General features: G+C 36.0%; 1 protein-coding gene across 6 annotated transcripts in view; it reads right to left on the bottom strand.

Annotated features, from left to right (window-relative positions):
• Positions 1-1,904: 1,904 nt before the first annotated feature.
• Positions 1,905-17,580, bottom strand: part of LOC126825832 (sulfotransferase 1B1) — a 42,888-nt gene continuing 27,212 nt past the window's right edge. For 5 of the 6 annotated variants that reach the window (XM_050555546.2, XM_050555566.2, XM_050555533.2 and 2 more), the window contains 5 exons: positions 12,180-12,354; positions 9,838-10,164; positions 8,065-8,168; positions 4,003-4,183; positions 1,905-3,788 (listed from right to left, as the gene is read on the bottom strand). In XM_050555546.2, coding sequence (XP_050411503.1) covers positions 3,652-3,788; positions 4,003-4,183; positions 8,065-8,168; positions 9,838-10,164; positions 12,180-12,348 — 918 coding nt within the window. In that variant the 5' untranslated portion in view covers positions 12,349-12,354 and the 3' untranslated portion in view covers positions 1,905-3,651. Of the gene's footprint in view, positions 3,789-4,002; positions 4,184-8,064; positions 8,169-9,837; positions 10,165-12,179; positions 12,355-16,362; positions 16,933-17,580 lie in introns of those variants that run through there. The other variant, XM_050555541.2, reaches the window with a different exon arrangement.

Below are 17,580 nucleotides of genomic sequence, written 5' to 3'. Positions count from 1 at the left end.
CCCTTCCATACGTGCTAGGTATTAGTATTTTACGCACCCTGGCACAATTTCTAATCTTTTGGACCACGGGAACAGTGGCGGTTAATCTATCGTAGTGGGGGGGGGGGGCATTTTAGGCGTGTCTGTTAGGGGTAACCCACCGCACAAACTGTCTGGCAGTGGTCATTCATGATTCCTGTAGTAGTACTGAACAACTCCAAAACTGTTTTAGGTGGTACAGGTTTCAGCTAATCTAGCCTAGCTGCGGTCTGGAAATTAGAAAACTCTTGTCAGGGATACTCTACCACTACAAATGTCTGACAATTACATAGCTCTGTCAGGGGTAACCCACTACTAGAAATGTCTGTTAGAGTGTTTTTGTAACACCTGAAGATGTACGGTACACTGCTGTAAGATTTTCGTGTGGTACACTTTTGAGCAAATCTAGCCTAGTTGGGGTGCATGGCATTTTGGGCGTGGAATACCACACCCACCACCAGAAACCCGGCAGACTTAAATTCTGATGATACTCGATATACATGCATTGATATCATATAGGAGAAAATTGGTACACTTTCAGCTAGGTTAACCCCCTGGGCTCCCGCTCTACTCTAGAGGTCTCAATTTTAATCAGATTTTGTTGAAACTTGAATATCTATAACCCAAAGATCTTGGTTCCTTTCTAGAGGTCACAATTTTTATCCGATTTTGAAAACCGTTTAAATATATCAGCGTTACACATCAATGAAAGTTGAGTTCGAATTTCGTAAAATTCTGACCGAAACTTCCAGACAAAATGGCCGCTCCTTGTACGCAAATAGTGTAATAGTATGTAATACCAAGGTTGTGGACCCTCTAGAAGTCACAATTATTATCAGATTTTGATGAAACTTAAAATATATGTTTATGTCCCAAAGATCTCGATTCCTTTCGCTACTTGCGCATATCAGAGTGTAACTTCCTGGATTATGGCCCCCGATTGAACGATTCTTGTGGATTCTCTAGTGGTCACAATTTTTTTTTTATCCGATTTTAAAGACCGTTTAAATATATCGCCATTCCATCATAATGAAGGTTGAATTCGAATAATATTGTGAGTATTCAACATTGAAAAATTATTGACAATAAAGTTGATCGTGTATGGGCCGCTTAACTTTCTGTTGTGCTCAATGTTTGTTACATTCTAGGACATCATCACAGAAACCCCATACTACCCGCTGTGTTTCGTTTGATTAGAGCTAATCCCACTAAACACTGCTTTAATGGAAGCAAATTTATGTTCCAAATTATGACCTGTCAATAGTCCGATTAAAAACCAATAGCTAACTGCGTTACAATACCATTACGCTTTAAACAAAGCTCCAAATTGGACCAAGTAATGTTTACACAACGTTACGTCATGACTCACGATTTTATTATGCCCGATTAACCAGTGAATTGCAGAAAAACTAATTGCGTGACAAACGAGGCTATCAACACATAAACAATACTGTATGGAGATGAACAAGACTTTCGCCGTTTTTAATACCTTAAATCACTGTCCAAAGTTTTAGGGAAGACCCCAGATTAAACGAAGGGCTGTCAATGATGCTGTACTTGGGATAGATTTGATTAAACGGGAAGAATAGACACATCTCTCAAAAGCTCAGGTATCAGAAGCCAATCCAGCAATGGCCAGAGAGGAATTTCTCGGGTCATTGCTTCAGGAATATGTAGAAACCCTGTAATTGGGTATTATTAGACGTTTTTCCCGCGTCATTCCATCGATGCTTTATATGTAATTATATTACGTTTAGTTAGTGTCCATATTTTCAGAGCACACTGTTCAATACCCTTGTCCATGCATGATGTCAAGGATTAAAAGAAAATGGGTGACTGCAATGTTCTTTACAGATATTATAAAACACACACACACACACACAACAGACAGAATAATTTCTTTATTCGATGATTTAATCGGAATATGTTTTACAAACACAACAAAATACAGTATAACCATTTTGCATTTAAATGGACGTTAGATTTATCACTATGAAAGTTTGGGATTTTAACACAAACAGGGCAAATGCTCAACCATAATTTCAATATGGATTTAGAGTAGCGGATATTGAATGCAAAAATAGGGAATTTGAATTATTTGGAGATGGTTTACAAGCCACATCTTAAGCTGTAGATTTTAATAACTTTGTTAATATGAGACATTATTTACATCTGAAAATAATATAATTGTGAACGTTATTTTTAGACGAGGATGGGGGGTGTACAAATAGACATTTATTATTGGATATGTAATCAAGTCTAATACTGAGCTAAAAACGGCGACAACATATGATCCACGAAACTATATGCTTAGCATGAAATATGAAATGGTGATTAAAGGAGATTTACATGTATATTAAATTGTTAGTAGTTAGATATATTATATCACAACCTCTGGTAAAATTAAACTTGTATATGTTATAGGCGACGTTGAGGGTTGATCCCTATTGTGCTGTTGATGTATAGGACCCAAAAACACGGGATGCTATCCTCAAGTTGGCACAAAACATAAACGGATTTCGTTCATTGTCAACATTAATAAATTAAAATATATCCAGAAAAGTGTTACTTCCCCTTCGTACATAAAACGAACAAAGAACCTGCAGGATCCTAAACTGTTAGTTATTTAATCCTGAATCTTAACCTTAATCTACATGAAAGACAATAGCAAAACCTTATAAATATTGTCAAGTCATGAAATGATCATCGTTTTGTGTGATTCCTACTGTCAGCCATCTTGGCTCTCGTCCATTATCAATATTAATAAATTCAAGAAGAGCGTACCCCCGAAACTAAAATGATCAAAGAAGTTAGTTATTTGATCCAGTTTCTTACAACACAATCTAATATATATATAATAAAATTCGGACCCTATCACCACACAAAGGTTGATAAAAGGCATGATATGTTCACCTGGTTTGATTACTACAGTCAAACGTTTTGGCCGTCGTACAACAGACATCTAAATTCTTCGTGGGGTTTTGTTTTTATTGTAGATTTAGCAAATTTAAGGCCATGAGTTTCTATACGTTCTCATGATCAAGTCGAAATAAAACAAACAAACCCAAACGTTCCCGTGGTCTTGTAATAACAATCGATTGATTAAAAATGAGAATATGGTATTCCCAAGAATTGTCCTTGCCCCAGAATATTTTCTATAAAGTAATAATACATATTATATCCAATAACAAATTATGCTTGTCGTTATATACTTGTGTCTAATTTGCTAGATTTTGAAACTAACCAAACAGTAAAGCAAGTTATTCCTCTGTATTTTATTGATAACGAAGGTTTGATTCGGTAACAGGTATTTCTCACTAGCCGGGGCAACTCCATACAACTTTGTGTTGAAACGCCCTTATATTTCCCCCGAGAATAGAGCAAGAGTCACTTTCTTATTTTTACAAGATCACGTATCACTTTCTTTCAGAAGCTTTGGGCAATTCTTTAAGTTAATTAGACCTTCAACTAAGGCATATTATCGTCAATAAAAACATTAAATCTTAACGGGGTATAAAAGAATAACAAGTTTCAAAAGGAAATGGACATTTGGGAAATCTGATAAATGGATTATCCCAGTCTGTGGTCTAACGACAAGAGGTCACCGGTAACACTTAAGTAAATAGGTAGATCTCAATTTTGAAAGTTTTGTTTATCATCTATGGAATATAGAAATTTTAAGTTCGTTCCACGTAATCGTTTTTGGGTGATTTGGTCAAACTCCTCATTTTGTGAAACTGTAAACCAATTTTTCCAATCACCGACAATACCTGGAACAGAAGAAATATACCCAATATATAATAGCTCATAATAAGGAGCGTATGATTTGATTGGCAAATGGTAAGATTGAATACTCTACTATTATATTTTTTATCCCGTAGTCAGGTCTGCATTTTCACTGGGGGTAAAACAGCAAAGGAGTCCAACTTAACAAATAGTCAGTAACATGACCCAACAACTAATAGGATAAAATCAAATAGTTACCTTTCCTAAATATAAAGTTGTTACCATCTTCAGATGTGTGTAAAGGATATTGTTCTTTCAACTTCTGGTCGTTTGCTCTCATATTTTCCAGCTTACATTTTTCAGTTATTTCTTCGAATAAATCATTATTATAATTAAACCCTAGAAACTCAGACATTCTTTTAATCTGATAACTACAGTTCTGCAATATAAATAAAAAAGGCGCTTTATATTTCATGTTTATAATAATATTAATATCTTTGTTCAAGTAATTTGTGGTCAAAAGCCAATGGTACAAAATGTATACAATATAAAAAACTCACATAGTTAATCAGTATAAACGGAGAAATCAAAGAACCCACATTACAGGCAGGAAAAATATACAATCTTACATTTACGTAGATTATATTGATAGTAATTCGTCCCTTATTTCCGTACATTTTTGATATACACAAAGATTCTTAATATCATTTTCGATTTTTATACGCCCACATTTTCACGTGGACGTATATTTTCGTCGCCTCTGTCCGTCCGTCCACAATTGTTTGTGAACAGTCTACAGGTCACAATTTTTATCCGATTTCAATGAAACTTGAAACATATGTTTATCACCCTAAGATCTCGGTTCCTTTCGATATTGGCATGTATCGGACTGTAACTTCATGGATTATGGCCCCTGATTGTACGAAAAATCACGTTTTTAGCTTGTGAACACTGTAGAGGTCACAATTTTTATCCAATTTGGTTTAAACTTGAAATCTATGCTTATAACCCAAAGATCTCGGTTCCTTTCGATATTCGTGCATATCGGAACGTAACTTCCTGAATTATGGCCCCTGGTTGTACGAAAAATCGCGTTTTTAGCTTGTGGACCCTATAGAGGTCATAATTTTTATCCGATTTAAAAATCCGTATTATTATATCACCGTTTCACCCTAAGGACGACTGAGTTCGAATTTCGTGAAAATCGGCCCAAAACTGACAGACAAAATGGCCGCCCTTCTTTCTCAAATAGCGTAAAAATATGGTATATCAAGGTTGTGGACCCTATAGAGGTCACAATTTTTATCCGATTTTGTTGAAACTTAAAATGTAAGTCTATAACCCAAAGATCTCGGTTCCTTACGATATTTGCGCATATCGAATTGTAATTTCCAGAATTATGGCCCTTGATTGTAGGAAAAATCACTTTCGTTTTAGCTTGTTCTCTATCCATCTCTCGAAAATGTGGGCGTATCCTGCCTGGCAGCCGCTGGTTACATTGGAATAACGACTTCAATTCATTTCGTTTGGCAATATTTCGGAATGAAGTTTATTCTTATATACTATTCAAAAAAAGTAGGGGATATTTGATTTTTAAGTGTTATTAAAGTCACCTAATGAAACTGACGAAGAAACAAATGACAAAATGAAATGAAGTTCACATTCATCGATTTATTCCAAATGATCGTTAGACTAAGTAAGGCACAGACTGACCATTATAAGGGTAAAATGATACCCGGGGTCAAACAGCAAAGTTACCACAGCATCACAACCAAGTCGGTAACGGGTAAATCCTCCTCTGTTTGCCAAACAAGCATTGATCCGACGTGGCATACTCCTAATGAGACGTCTAAGGTCATTTTGGTCCAGATTGTCCCATTCCTGTTGCAACGCAGCAGCAAGTTCTTGAACATTGGCAGGACGTTGTTGACGTTGACGTAACCTCTGTCCAAGCATGTCCCAGACATGCTCGATGGGGGAGAGGTCGGGACTCAGTGCTGGCCAAGGTAATGTGGTGATGTTCTGTTGTTGGAGGTAACCTGTAACGATCCTGGCCCTGTGACATCTTGCGTTGTCATCCTGGAAGATGAAACGGCGGCCATGACGTCGTGCGAACGGCACAACATGGACTGCCAAGATGTTGTCCCGGTAGTACTGGCCTGTAACACGCCCTGCAACAACATGTAAAGCCGTTCTTCCAGCAACAGTGATGCCTCCCCACACCATAACAGAACCACCCCCAAATCGATCATGTCTGATGACGTTAACGTCTTGGAAGCGCTCGTTTCGACGACGCCGCACCCTCCTACGTCTGTCCAAAAAATCAACAGTGAACCTTGACTCATCTGAAAACATCACATTGCTCCAGCGTCGATTATCCCAGTGTTGACGATCCCTACACCAACGACGTCTTGCCTGAATGTGATGATCTCTCAAACAAGGGATCACGCGAGGACGTCGGGCGCGAAGGTGACCCCTATGCAGTCGATTCCGAATCGTCTGGCCACTCACTCTCACACCAGTGTCTGTTTGAAGACGAGCGCTGATCTGATTTGCTGTGATGACACGATTTCTCAAGGCCAAGGTACGGATAAATCGATCCTGGGCTTGAGTTGTCGCCCTTGGTCGACCTGAGCGTGGACTGTCCTGTACAGATTGTGTATCACGGTATCTGGACCATAGCCTGCTTATGACAGACTGAGAAACATTCATTGTCCGCGCCACAACCGCCTGTGTTGTGCCGATCTGTAGCATGCCAAGGGCACGTAACCTTTCATTTTGGGTAAGCCGACGCATATCAAAATTTGTTTTCTGGTCACTAAAACAATTAAACTGATGTTTCCACCCTGGAATTCAATGCCACAATGACTGTAACATTCAAAGTCAGAGTCGTGCAAATCTTGGGTTGGACCCCCATGATGATCCCAAGCATCACCTGCATTCCATGCGGTAGCTATTGGTGCGTTTGGGCGTCACATGTAACTGGGAATGTTTCTTCTGTTAGGTTCTATAGTGACATTTTTCGTAGTCATTTGCATATTTTAGTATTATGCCCGCAAAATCAAATATCCCCTACTTTTTTTGAATAGTATATCTTGCAAGATTGGGCAGACAAGAATGTAATGGTACTCGTTTTCTACACATTCTAAATAACAAAATTTCACATATACGTCTAGGAGCAGGGATGCCTTTTCTACGGCCTAATTCAATGTTAATTTTATGTTTTGAACATCTAACATCCAGGTGATTGAGGTAGATTAATATTTAAGTAATTTTCACATTCAAAATCTGACTTCATGATAGAGTAGAATGCACACTGATGTTTGATTGCCAAGGCTGTAGATTGGTATCACGAAGACGTTGTTTGAGGACAAACATGAAATGTAATATACTACCTAGACTAATCGACACATCCCCAAAACCATACTTATATAAAACATTCTTAACAGACGTGCACGAATTCTTTCTACCCAAGAAGTCTTGTTTAAACTACATTTTATAGCATAATTTTGGTAATCTATTATCAACCATGAGTTACAGTTTAAGAAAATATTTGATAAACCTGCTAGTTAACATACATTCACCAGTAATCATATAATTTGTAGCCCTTTCTCTGGTATATAACAACCATTTGCAAAATATATTTTGTTTACAAACCCAATTTTGTGGTCTTACTTCAAGCCCCCATAGTTCTGATCCATGATATAGAATAGGTGCTACCATGGAACCAAACAATTGAAAACCTGCTTTACAATTTCTAATCCCATATTCAGCCAGATCTTTCTTTAGAGCTTGTTGGGCAAGATGGTACGTCCCATTCTTCGTACAATCTGGGACCATAATCCAGGACGTTACGGTCCGATATGCGCCAATATGGAAAGGAATCGAGATCTTTAGGATATAAACATATGTGTTAAGTTTAACCAAAATCGGATAAAAAAAAACCGTGTGACCTCTAGACTGTCCACAAGCTAAAGACGTGATTTGTCGTACAGTCAGGAGCCATAATCCATGAAGTTACGGTTCCATACGTGCCAATATCGAAAGGAACCGAGGTCTTTGGGATATATATATCTAACGTTTCGGAGAAAATCGGAGAAAAAACTGTAAACTGTAGAGTGTCCACAAACAAAATTTGAACAGAGTGGACCGGGGAGACGACAATATTATACGTCCAATGACAATGTGGGCTATTAAAAAAGGATTGAGTTTTAGAATTATCTCCCTTTAAATTTAGTACATTGTAGGTGTCCATATCAAGAAACTATTATTGCTATTATTACACACAAAAAAGCTGTTTAGGATCTTATTATAATAAACCTGCTTGAGATCTTCATAAAATACTGGTAATATAGGACTATCTGTTGTAGACTCTATCGCTTCTTGCCAGCCCACAATGTGATCAAACCACGAACCACCAGGAACTGAAATTAACGTAATATATATATATAATACTCTTCAAAAAAAGTATTCAGAAACAATACAAAATTGCAGAAATGCACTGCTGTTTTTATTAGAGGTAACCAGTGTATGTTAATAACAGGCCAATTGCCTACACATGAACATAAACAGTTCATATGGGCGGCTTATCTGACGGCCCCATTTCACTCGCAAAGAGATACACCGTCAAAAGTGAAAATGGAAGTTTTTGATTTATGTCTTAATAATGAGTAATTGCTCCACCAATCCCCAGACATTCAGCAATTCGTCGTGGCATACTCCTAATCAACCGTCCAATCACGGTTTGAGGCAATCTGACCCACTCCTCTTGCAGTGCCACGCTAAACGGTAAATCTTATGCAAGAACCGATAGGAAAGCAAACATGGATAGATAAACCAGCACGCGGCAGTTTTCATCAACCCTTCCTTGAAGTGTCAAATTTGACAATGAACCTTTCCCACGTGTATGGCGCTATTGCGTGTCGCATGTGCAGCCCAGTGGTTCTGTTGGGGCGACAAGTTCTTCATCTGTGAACATACTCTCAAAGCATGTCAAGTGTCCATGACTATTTATCATATCACAACCTGCATAGGTATTTGCATTTCAATATCTCCTACTTTTTTTGAAGAATATAGTTTAAAATGGCCTGACGATTCGTTTGATAACGATGAAAGTACTAGCCCAAAATTTAATTTTTAATGTTTTTTCTCTAATACTTGAATATATATACAAGATATTTCAGTAGATGAAAATGTCGAAAAAGAATGTTTTGTTGCAATTGTAAATTTTAATATACAATCATATACGTTTATTCCTAGCTGTGTGTACTTTCAGACTGAAAAGTGATATTATCATTAAAAATTTCTTCTAACAAAAGATCAGGCATGTATATACTTTGCCTGGTTTATGACACCCGCTTCAACATATTTCAAGAACTTTTATCTACTTTGACAGAAGTAAAGATATCCACGCAAAGCATGGAAATACTCCCACGCAGTAGCTATGTCTCTAAAAAAAATATTGGGTGTTGACCAAAAAGAAAGACATAAACTGTTAAAAATCAACAGGGTTCATTCTCTCCGATCCCAATGCTTCACACCAAATTTGAAAATAATACGTAAACAACTATAGCCTCTATCTCAATCACCCGGTTTTCGGAAAAGGGGGCATAATTCTGAGACGGAATGTCGCGGAGGACAGAATTCGAAAAGAATCCATCGCCTCTATCATGTTCACGAGCAAATTGATGACTTACGGGCAGCGCCAAGAAATAATACGCCCACACTGAAATGTGGACGTATAAAAATATATCTCAAGATAAATATACAATTTCCAGCCTGCCCCCCCCTCCCTGTCGGTGGTGCAGGGTTGAGGCCCTGGTTATTTGGAGAGGACGAAAACCGAGGTACCGTGTTGACGATCAGGTGACATTAGGTTATCCGGGTAAATGTCACTTAAAGCACACTAATTGGCTCTAAGCCGGTTGAAAAAAAGTAAGACGTTATACCAAATTTCATTTCATATACAATTGAAGAGGGCATTAAAAGACACGGTTACGTTCGTTCACGAAACTGCTAGGTAGGCCAAATTTTAAGTTACATGTAATATCCGGTTTTAATTTTTACCAAATTTACTACAATGACTATACTTACGCTTTCCCTGAATAAATAGCGAATAAAAACCATTCCATGACCCGTGGTAATCAAAATCTTTTGCACAACGAAGATGGTGGTAAAATGACACGCAAACGTCTTTAGGATTTCTTAAGAGGTATATTATTTTGGCCTTACACACGTTCGGTCTTAACACATAAGGCATTCCATTATAAGGAGCATGGCTATTAAATATCCGAGGTGAAGGAATTTGATCAAATCCTTCTTGTGTTCCGAAACTAAACATGAGCATTTCTTTGGTGGATTGAGTTGGCTCTGCTCTACCTTTCATTAACATAGATAAGATTTCCCAAACCCAATGTGTTCCTGCAAAGTAAAAAAAAAAACTTTTGTGATGAATTTTGTAAAAGTAAAGACACAATGTGTATTGACAATGGAAATGGTTGAACAGACCTCTTTCGATAGAGGTTTATTTACCCAATTTGTTAAAAGCGTGTCCCTTTCATGTTAAAGGAGCTAAATCGCTAACATTTGGGACCTAGAAATTCACAAAAGTGGGTAGCAACGCATATAATACTGTAATATGAATGTATATAAACTGATTTACATTTAATGGTTTCCGTTTTTACTCCAATTTCAAATCAGTTATGTTCGGCGAAATAAGTCAGCAATCTCAACCGAGTGCAAATTTCTAGCGTCTAGTTATTCTAGTCTACATAACTCCATTTGATTTGGTGCAATGTGTCTAGCCTCGTCCCTCAAGTCTCTCAATACAACTGGGGCTGAAGCGCATTATGGTACACGATTCGTGTACCAATGTTAAAAAAATTATTTTATCTCAAATATCGGATATCAGAGGCTCATCTTTTCCCGGTAAGTTTACATCATCAATGTTGATTTAAATTGACCAATAATTCGTGTTTTCGATGTCGAAGATTTTGGAGGATTTTGAGTTACAGACTTAGGTCCTTTAAATGCATGTATCAATACAGTAAAGTAAAGGATAGCCCTACAAAGCGTGGAAATAACCAAATCTGATACGGGGTGCCTTCAATAAATCTGATCTCTGTCCTGTTATCCCAAGGTTTTCGGAAAAGATGAGATAACTCTAGAACGGAAACGCTGAAATTTGATAGGGTTCGTCCTCTCATGACCCCAATGCTTTAAACCAAATTTGGAAACTAATATGTTTTTAAAAAATGTAGCCTCTATCGCGTTCATAAGCTTTTTTGGGGGGGCGGGGAAGGAGGAGTGGAGGTAATTCTGGGACGGAAAACCGCAGAATACTGAAAATCATTGGGATTCACCCTCGCACCCTCCCTTCACAACTACCACAGCCCGTATCGCGGTTACAAGGTTTTCTTTTATAAAAGAGGGATTACTCCGGAACCGAAAGTCGCGGAACGCTGATCGATATCCTCTCAAGATGTCAATGCTTCCCACCAAATTTGAAAATGTGCGCATATTAAAAATGAAATGAAATGAAATGGGTTTTAACGTCCTACTGTATTAAAAATGGATTGCAACAGCAAGTGAACTAGATCTTTAATCGAAAATCTCATTTTCTGTCTGCAATTAAAACATTTTATTACTATATTCATGGCTCCCCAGCTGTAATTATGTTCCGCAAGGACAGTGCAATGACCCCCCCCCCCCCAAAGCGGAGGAAAGAACCCAAAGCTGACAATAGGGTAATGAAATCGGGAAGCTCCCATTACTGTAGCCAAACGCATTGCTGAAATAATAATTCTATATATTATATAGAATTAGAAAATGCGAAATTCAAAATAAGAAACCCGGTAAGCAGCATCCTTACAGGCAGGTGTTCAACACAACCACAAAATAGACATATGTGACAAGTGTGAAGAATATTCATGAAAGAAAAATAAAATATTTCCAAGCTGTTCACCTTATATCATAAATTCCGAATTCTGTGATTCTCCTAAAATGGCCAACGCCAAAAAATAGGGATAATGCGACTTGATGATCGGGATTCCTTTATTTCCCGCGTATTTTTTATTCACAACGAAACGTAGAAATGCCATGTGCTGATAAATGCAATTTCTATTGACTTAATTCATTAAATATTCGCTTAGATGTGTTAATAATTCTACGCTGATGAAATAATAATTATTGTTTGCAATTTTTCGACCAAACTTTGTATTTGTCAAGATGAGGTTTATATACGTCATTATTAATTGAGACAAGGCAGGTAACAGTAAGACAAAAACAGTGAAAACAATTAAGAGCTCTTAATTAATTTTTAAATTAAATATTTTAAATTGATCATTTAACAAAGCAAAAATTATGTGGTGCGCCCTCTCTCATGACGCCCCAAGCATGTGCTTAGTTTGCTTAATGGTTATCCAAGCTCTGCTTACCAGATTTAGCATAACCAGCTAGAATGACGTCATTGGAATTAAATGTTAGATTTAGAACTCGATTGGCCTGTTCTGCCATAACGGGCCATGGTGCTGTGTAGCCTTCATCTACCACCCCTAATTTTATAGTAGACCCTTCACTATCTGGTATTCTCTCAATAGAGAACATAACAATCTGAAATAATAAATACAATGATACAGCAGTGTCTGGGACTATATGTTCAATAAAAGATATGAAATCTTTGAAAACCCCATTTTACCATTGTAATGTTTAAAGGAAATCCTGAAAGCACTTGCTATTTTAAGGTCACTGGTCATCATCAGTTATAAACTACAATATCATTAAAGTTGAATCTCTGAGAGAATATCAGATTAAAAATGGTTGAAATCCGTTCAATATTTCATATGATAAATTTCGCAACATTCGACATGATTTAATTACAACCGACATATTAGCTACCAACTGAAAACATTTTAGCGTGGATTAGGCAGTAAAAATGAGAGTGTCGTAAAACTACAAACGACGAACCTCGGCTTCAAAGCACTGAGTAATGAACCATTTTCACACTCTTAATATTATAAAATGACCCAAAGTTCCATCTCATAATCATGATTCTCCATCAGCAATCGTTTTATAGCAGAAATGTATACATGTGCCAACGAATATTTGAGGTGTTGTATAAAGTCAGCTATTAATCTCATTTCATCTAATTATTACTTTTACTATCGTAGATTCCTAGTTCATTAAGACTTCAATTTGGAAATAATTATTAACCGATGGTACCAAGTCAAATTCTACAGTTTCATTCACTACTACAGACTAGATATTTGGATACATTATGGTAGCCATAGTTTCCTGGACTACTATTTATAGTAGCGGGTCTCAAGGCACCACCATACGCATGTTTTACTCTTCTTTTTCCCCATTGTGTAGCAATAATTTTCTTTTAAAATGGTTAATGTGTTGTGTACGCATTGAAAAATATATTTTAGAAGCTTCGACTTTCATTCCAAATATTCTCTCTATTATTGGAATGACCACTCAAAAAAATATTCACTATGTCTTCTTTAATACTGAGTTTAATTTATTCATTACCCGAGCGTGAACCTCTGCTGGCAATAACAAGTTTTAAACAAATCTATCGCTCAAGATTGGTAAGTGTGTCAGGCAAGGTATAAATGGCAAGTTGCCACAGATAATAGTATTGTTTTACTTTTGTCAATTTTTACCAAAATGTTATACAATACTAAGCGATCCATCAATATGAATGATAATCCATATTTCGAATTTAAGTTATCAATCGTCATTTATGAACTTGACAACTGGCACCAACCTTTAATATTGTACTTGCTACTGACCTTTTTGATAAGTGATAAGGCAACCTCGTTGCGATTGAATTTTTAAAGCAGTAATCTTAGTGAGCAAGTTCCTCCACTGTCTTAACTACTCTACAAAAGTACAGCTTTTAATTCAGAAAGATGTTTTCCAGGCTTATTAATTCAAAATGTTAGATCGACACTAATTAAAGATATATCGTTCATTAAAACCAAATAATTATTTCCAGAATTCTATCTTAATTGGGCCAACTTTCGGTATTTATTGGCTTTATTATTAGTCCCATCTGGTTTCAACAGAATCGACAAATGGTTCTTACATACACCTTACGGGCATTGAACCGCCACACTATAAACACAGATGGCAATTATATGGGCCAGTTTTAAAGAAACGATATGGCGGATTACGGTAGTTCTTTTATTATTTTTTTTATCCTGCTCTCCAATACAGAATTGCCAGGTTTAAAAAAGTGCATGTCAAATAATATTCTGGATATTTTGAATGGGTGTCGTTTAGTCCATGGGTTTTTAGATGGAAAGCGAGATTTCGGATCGTTCGACTATCGAAAACATTATCGTAACCATTGTGAACGGAAACTTGTGTACTCTACTTCCTTTGTATATTTTGATAGATTAAATTAAACAAACCTTTTTTTAAAATAATAACCATTTGTCTTCTTTGTGGGTCTTATTCAGTAAACAAAATAACCAGAAATTTGAATTTCCCATCAAGTACAGGTACTAAACCCTAGTGGCTAAAAAGGTCGGATATTTAAATAAAAATTTTTATGTAACATTAATAATGTGTGCTAAATGGTTCAATTTTGTTCAGTATTTACAAAGATATGCGGAATTGAAATTTTATCGATCTATGCTGCTCTTTATGCAATAAGCCCGCCGCCATTTGGTTGTCCACGAAAATTTAATGATAGACCCGTTTTAAATCCAAATGAGTCCGAGACCAATCTGATTAAAATACAGATCTATATTTTTCGTTTCTTTTTTTTTTTACTTTCGATGTTCTACATTACATGAAGATCTGACCGGTTGTAGCAATAGGTCGCGTCAGAGGTCTTACGAGCGGCTTTTGGCCCTATGACGCCAGACATTTGATTAACCAATCAGCATTGATGTATCTAGTGGATTACCCACAGTACCGGGCAAAACACGCCTAAAGCTCGCCGTAACAGACCGTTTCATTGGCTAATCCTAACATTATCCAGAGCACGTCAATGATAACAACTTTTCCAGATCCTAGTGTAGTAAAGACAAGTAAAACGAAACGAAATATGATCTGTGTTTTAATCAGATTGGTCCAAGCCTGGACATTATCTAGCGTTGATATATTGATTCCTTAATTAAATATTAAATAAAAAAATTCAGTACCTATTAACGTGGATTAAGAAATTAGAAATTCGATATTTTATCGACAAATGTCAATGGAGCTTCGTTACTTTAATGGGGGTGTTTATGAAAAAAATATACAACACTTTAAATGGCGTATAGCTCTATTCCTTGGAACCTTAAAATAGTCTAAAAGCACATATTAATACAATATGAATGTATATTAAGTGATTTATATTCAATTTTTTTAATAAAGTATTGTTATTTCTAATCAATAATGTTCAGTGAAGTAAATGAACAGTCCAAACTGAACGACAATGGTTTTCGTCTTAGTCCATTTTACACGTTTGTTTTATTATTATTTTGTCGTTTTTGAATCGGCCATTACTTATTACTTCAGCAATGTCTTGTAGGATATGTTTTTCTTTCTTTATTGCAAATGGTACCGAAGCCATAGAATACACGACTCGTGTACTGATTATAACATGTTCATTGTGTCTTAAATATTGGATATTAGGAACCTATAGTGTCACGGCAAGATAACAACACCAATATTGATTGGGATGGAGAAATATTGAATTCTAATTCGTGTTTTTAATTTCAAATATTATGGAAAATATAGAGTTAGAGATTTAGCCCCTTTAAAACAAAATAATGGTGCCGAATGGCAAACTATATGAAATAATAATTATTGTATTTTATGCTAATACACAATATTATAGGTAAAGTATGAAACGCCAAAATAACACAATTTTGCTATAGACATCCGATTTTTATACTTGTTCTTATATATTATATAAGCATCAAACCAGAAACATTATAAATATTATATACAATGTATGTCATAAATATTGTACATAATTCGCATTTATAACATTGGTTTCGTTCTGTTATACTTTAATATTAAAATTTAACAGCCATTATAATATAATTTGATTAACACCGGGTCTGTATTACAATTTCAATTATTCATTATGAATTCGTTTACTCTATTATTTATTCATAGGCAAATATTCATAAAAGATGCATGTATAAGCTAAATCTACCTATTGCGGGTCTTTTTTTTTGGCTTCAAATGATATATAAAACATTTAATTACATGGCAAGCCCGTAATCAACCCTATAAACCATCGGATGGCTTAGATGTTGAGTGGATTAGACAATATCTGCCATATGCTCAGTAAACGATATGACCGCCACTAACGTAGATTGTCGTTTGAAGAACTGAATATCCAGACCTCGTTTGTTATCGTGCCAATGTGGACATGACAACCGAGAATATGAATCGTCAATCGGCAATCGGCGGAGACAGTTTAGGCTATATCTTGCCAAAACTTCGCTCAGAATAAAGTATTATGCCCGAAATTTTCAATATATTCATGTTTTATTATCTATGTCTGAACTGTTATAGCTCTTTATCTAAAATGCATCTTTAACAGATTATTACATTTGTCCCTACTTTACAGAATAATCAGAAAGATTACAATATAAATTCAAGTATTACCTATTCGATATTCTATCAATTCACATTCCTGTTACACATATCCAGAATTAACCGCTACAATTATCCATTTAATCGACAAGTAAGAAAAACGCGAATAGTGTACTATCAGAACAAGTACGCAGCTACGAGGTAATCTCTGTCTCAGTCAGTATCAACACTTCTTATATCGACCTAGTTGTTATCTACGCACGTATACACAGTAGATCTTTAACAGTCAATGGAACACAAACTAGATATGTAAAAATAGATAGATGTAAACTTTCCGAATCGTAAATAGAATCAACCTATTAAACGTTTCTAATAACACTAACAGATAACTCTGCTGTTTTATCACATAGCTTATCCTATTCACACAGGTTTGCCTGCATTATATGTCAACGTTTATTGACACTCTCGCGTCTTATCTACTTGGACGCTCTCTTTTTTCTCTTTTTGAACAATGATTTGACAAGTAAGATATAATAGGCTGACTGACCTCCATATCAGTCAAGAAGATATTACGTAATCAAATTGATTCCTAGAAATGACGACAAGGTTAAATAAAGTGCTAAGGCCTATCCATATAAATCTGAAATAATTTTCTCTTCATTAAGCAATTTAAATGAGCAGATATTTAGCCATCTATATATCATTACATTGCACTTGATTTGAACTACTTAGTTGAACCTATCACTAAGTCAAAAAACGTATTAATATTGCTTACTGGTAATGAGAAATGTCAATGACAGCTCTAGTGGGAAATGATATTTGTTATTTCAATAGGTTTCTAGAAGTACAACGTAAAAAAAGAATATTGTAGACCAATGCGAAAAATCGCTCAGACTTGCTAACGAGTGTGACACTTAATGAACTGTTAATGAGGCACGTTCGATAAGTTCATTAAAAGACAAACTGTCACTGTTAAGCTACAAAAAGAAAGGAACGGCCATTGTTATTCTTATCATATCTTTAATGATCAATCCACTTTAAGGCCACGTAACGGAAGATCACATTTATTCCATTAGCTTTTCAAACCTGTCGTAATCAACTTGGTTAGGTCGTGTTGGTTATGGGTCGACTTCTGGAAGTTAATGTTTAAATGAGCTAAATCGCTAATATTTGGGACCTAGAAATTGGCAAAAGTGGGTCGCAACGCATATAATACTGTAATATGAATGTATATAAACTGATTTAGATTCAATGGTTTCCGATTTTACTCCAATTTCAAATCAGTTATGT

The sequence above is a fragment of the Patella vulgata genome, chromosome 1 (assembly GCF_932274485.2).
Source record: "Patella vulgata chromosome 1, xgPatVulg1.2, whole genome shotgun sequence".
NCBI classification, from domain to species: Eukaryota; Metazoa; Mollusca; class Gastropoda; family Patellidae; genus Patella; species Patella vulgata.
The sequence above is the reverse complement of the archived record's forward strand: the minus strand, read 5'-3'. Positions and strand labels throughout refer to the sequence as shown.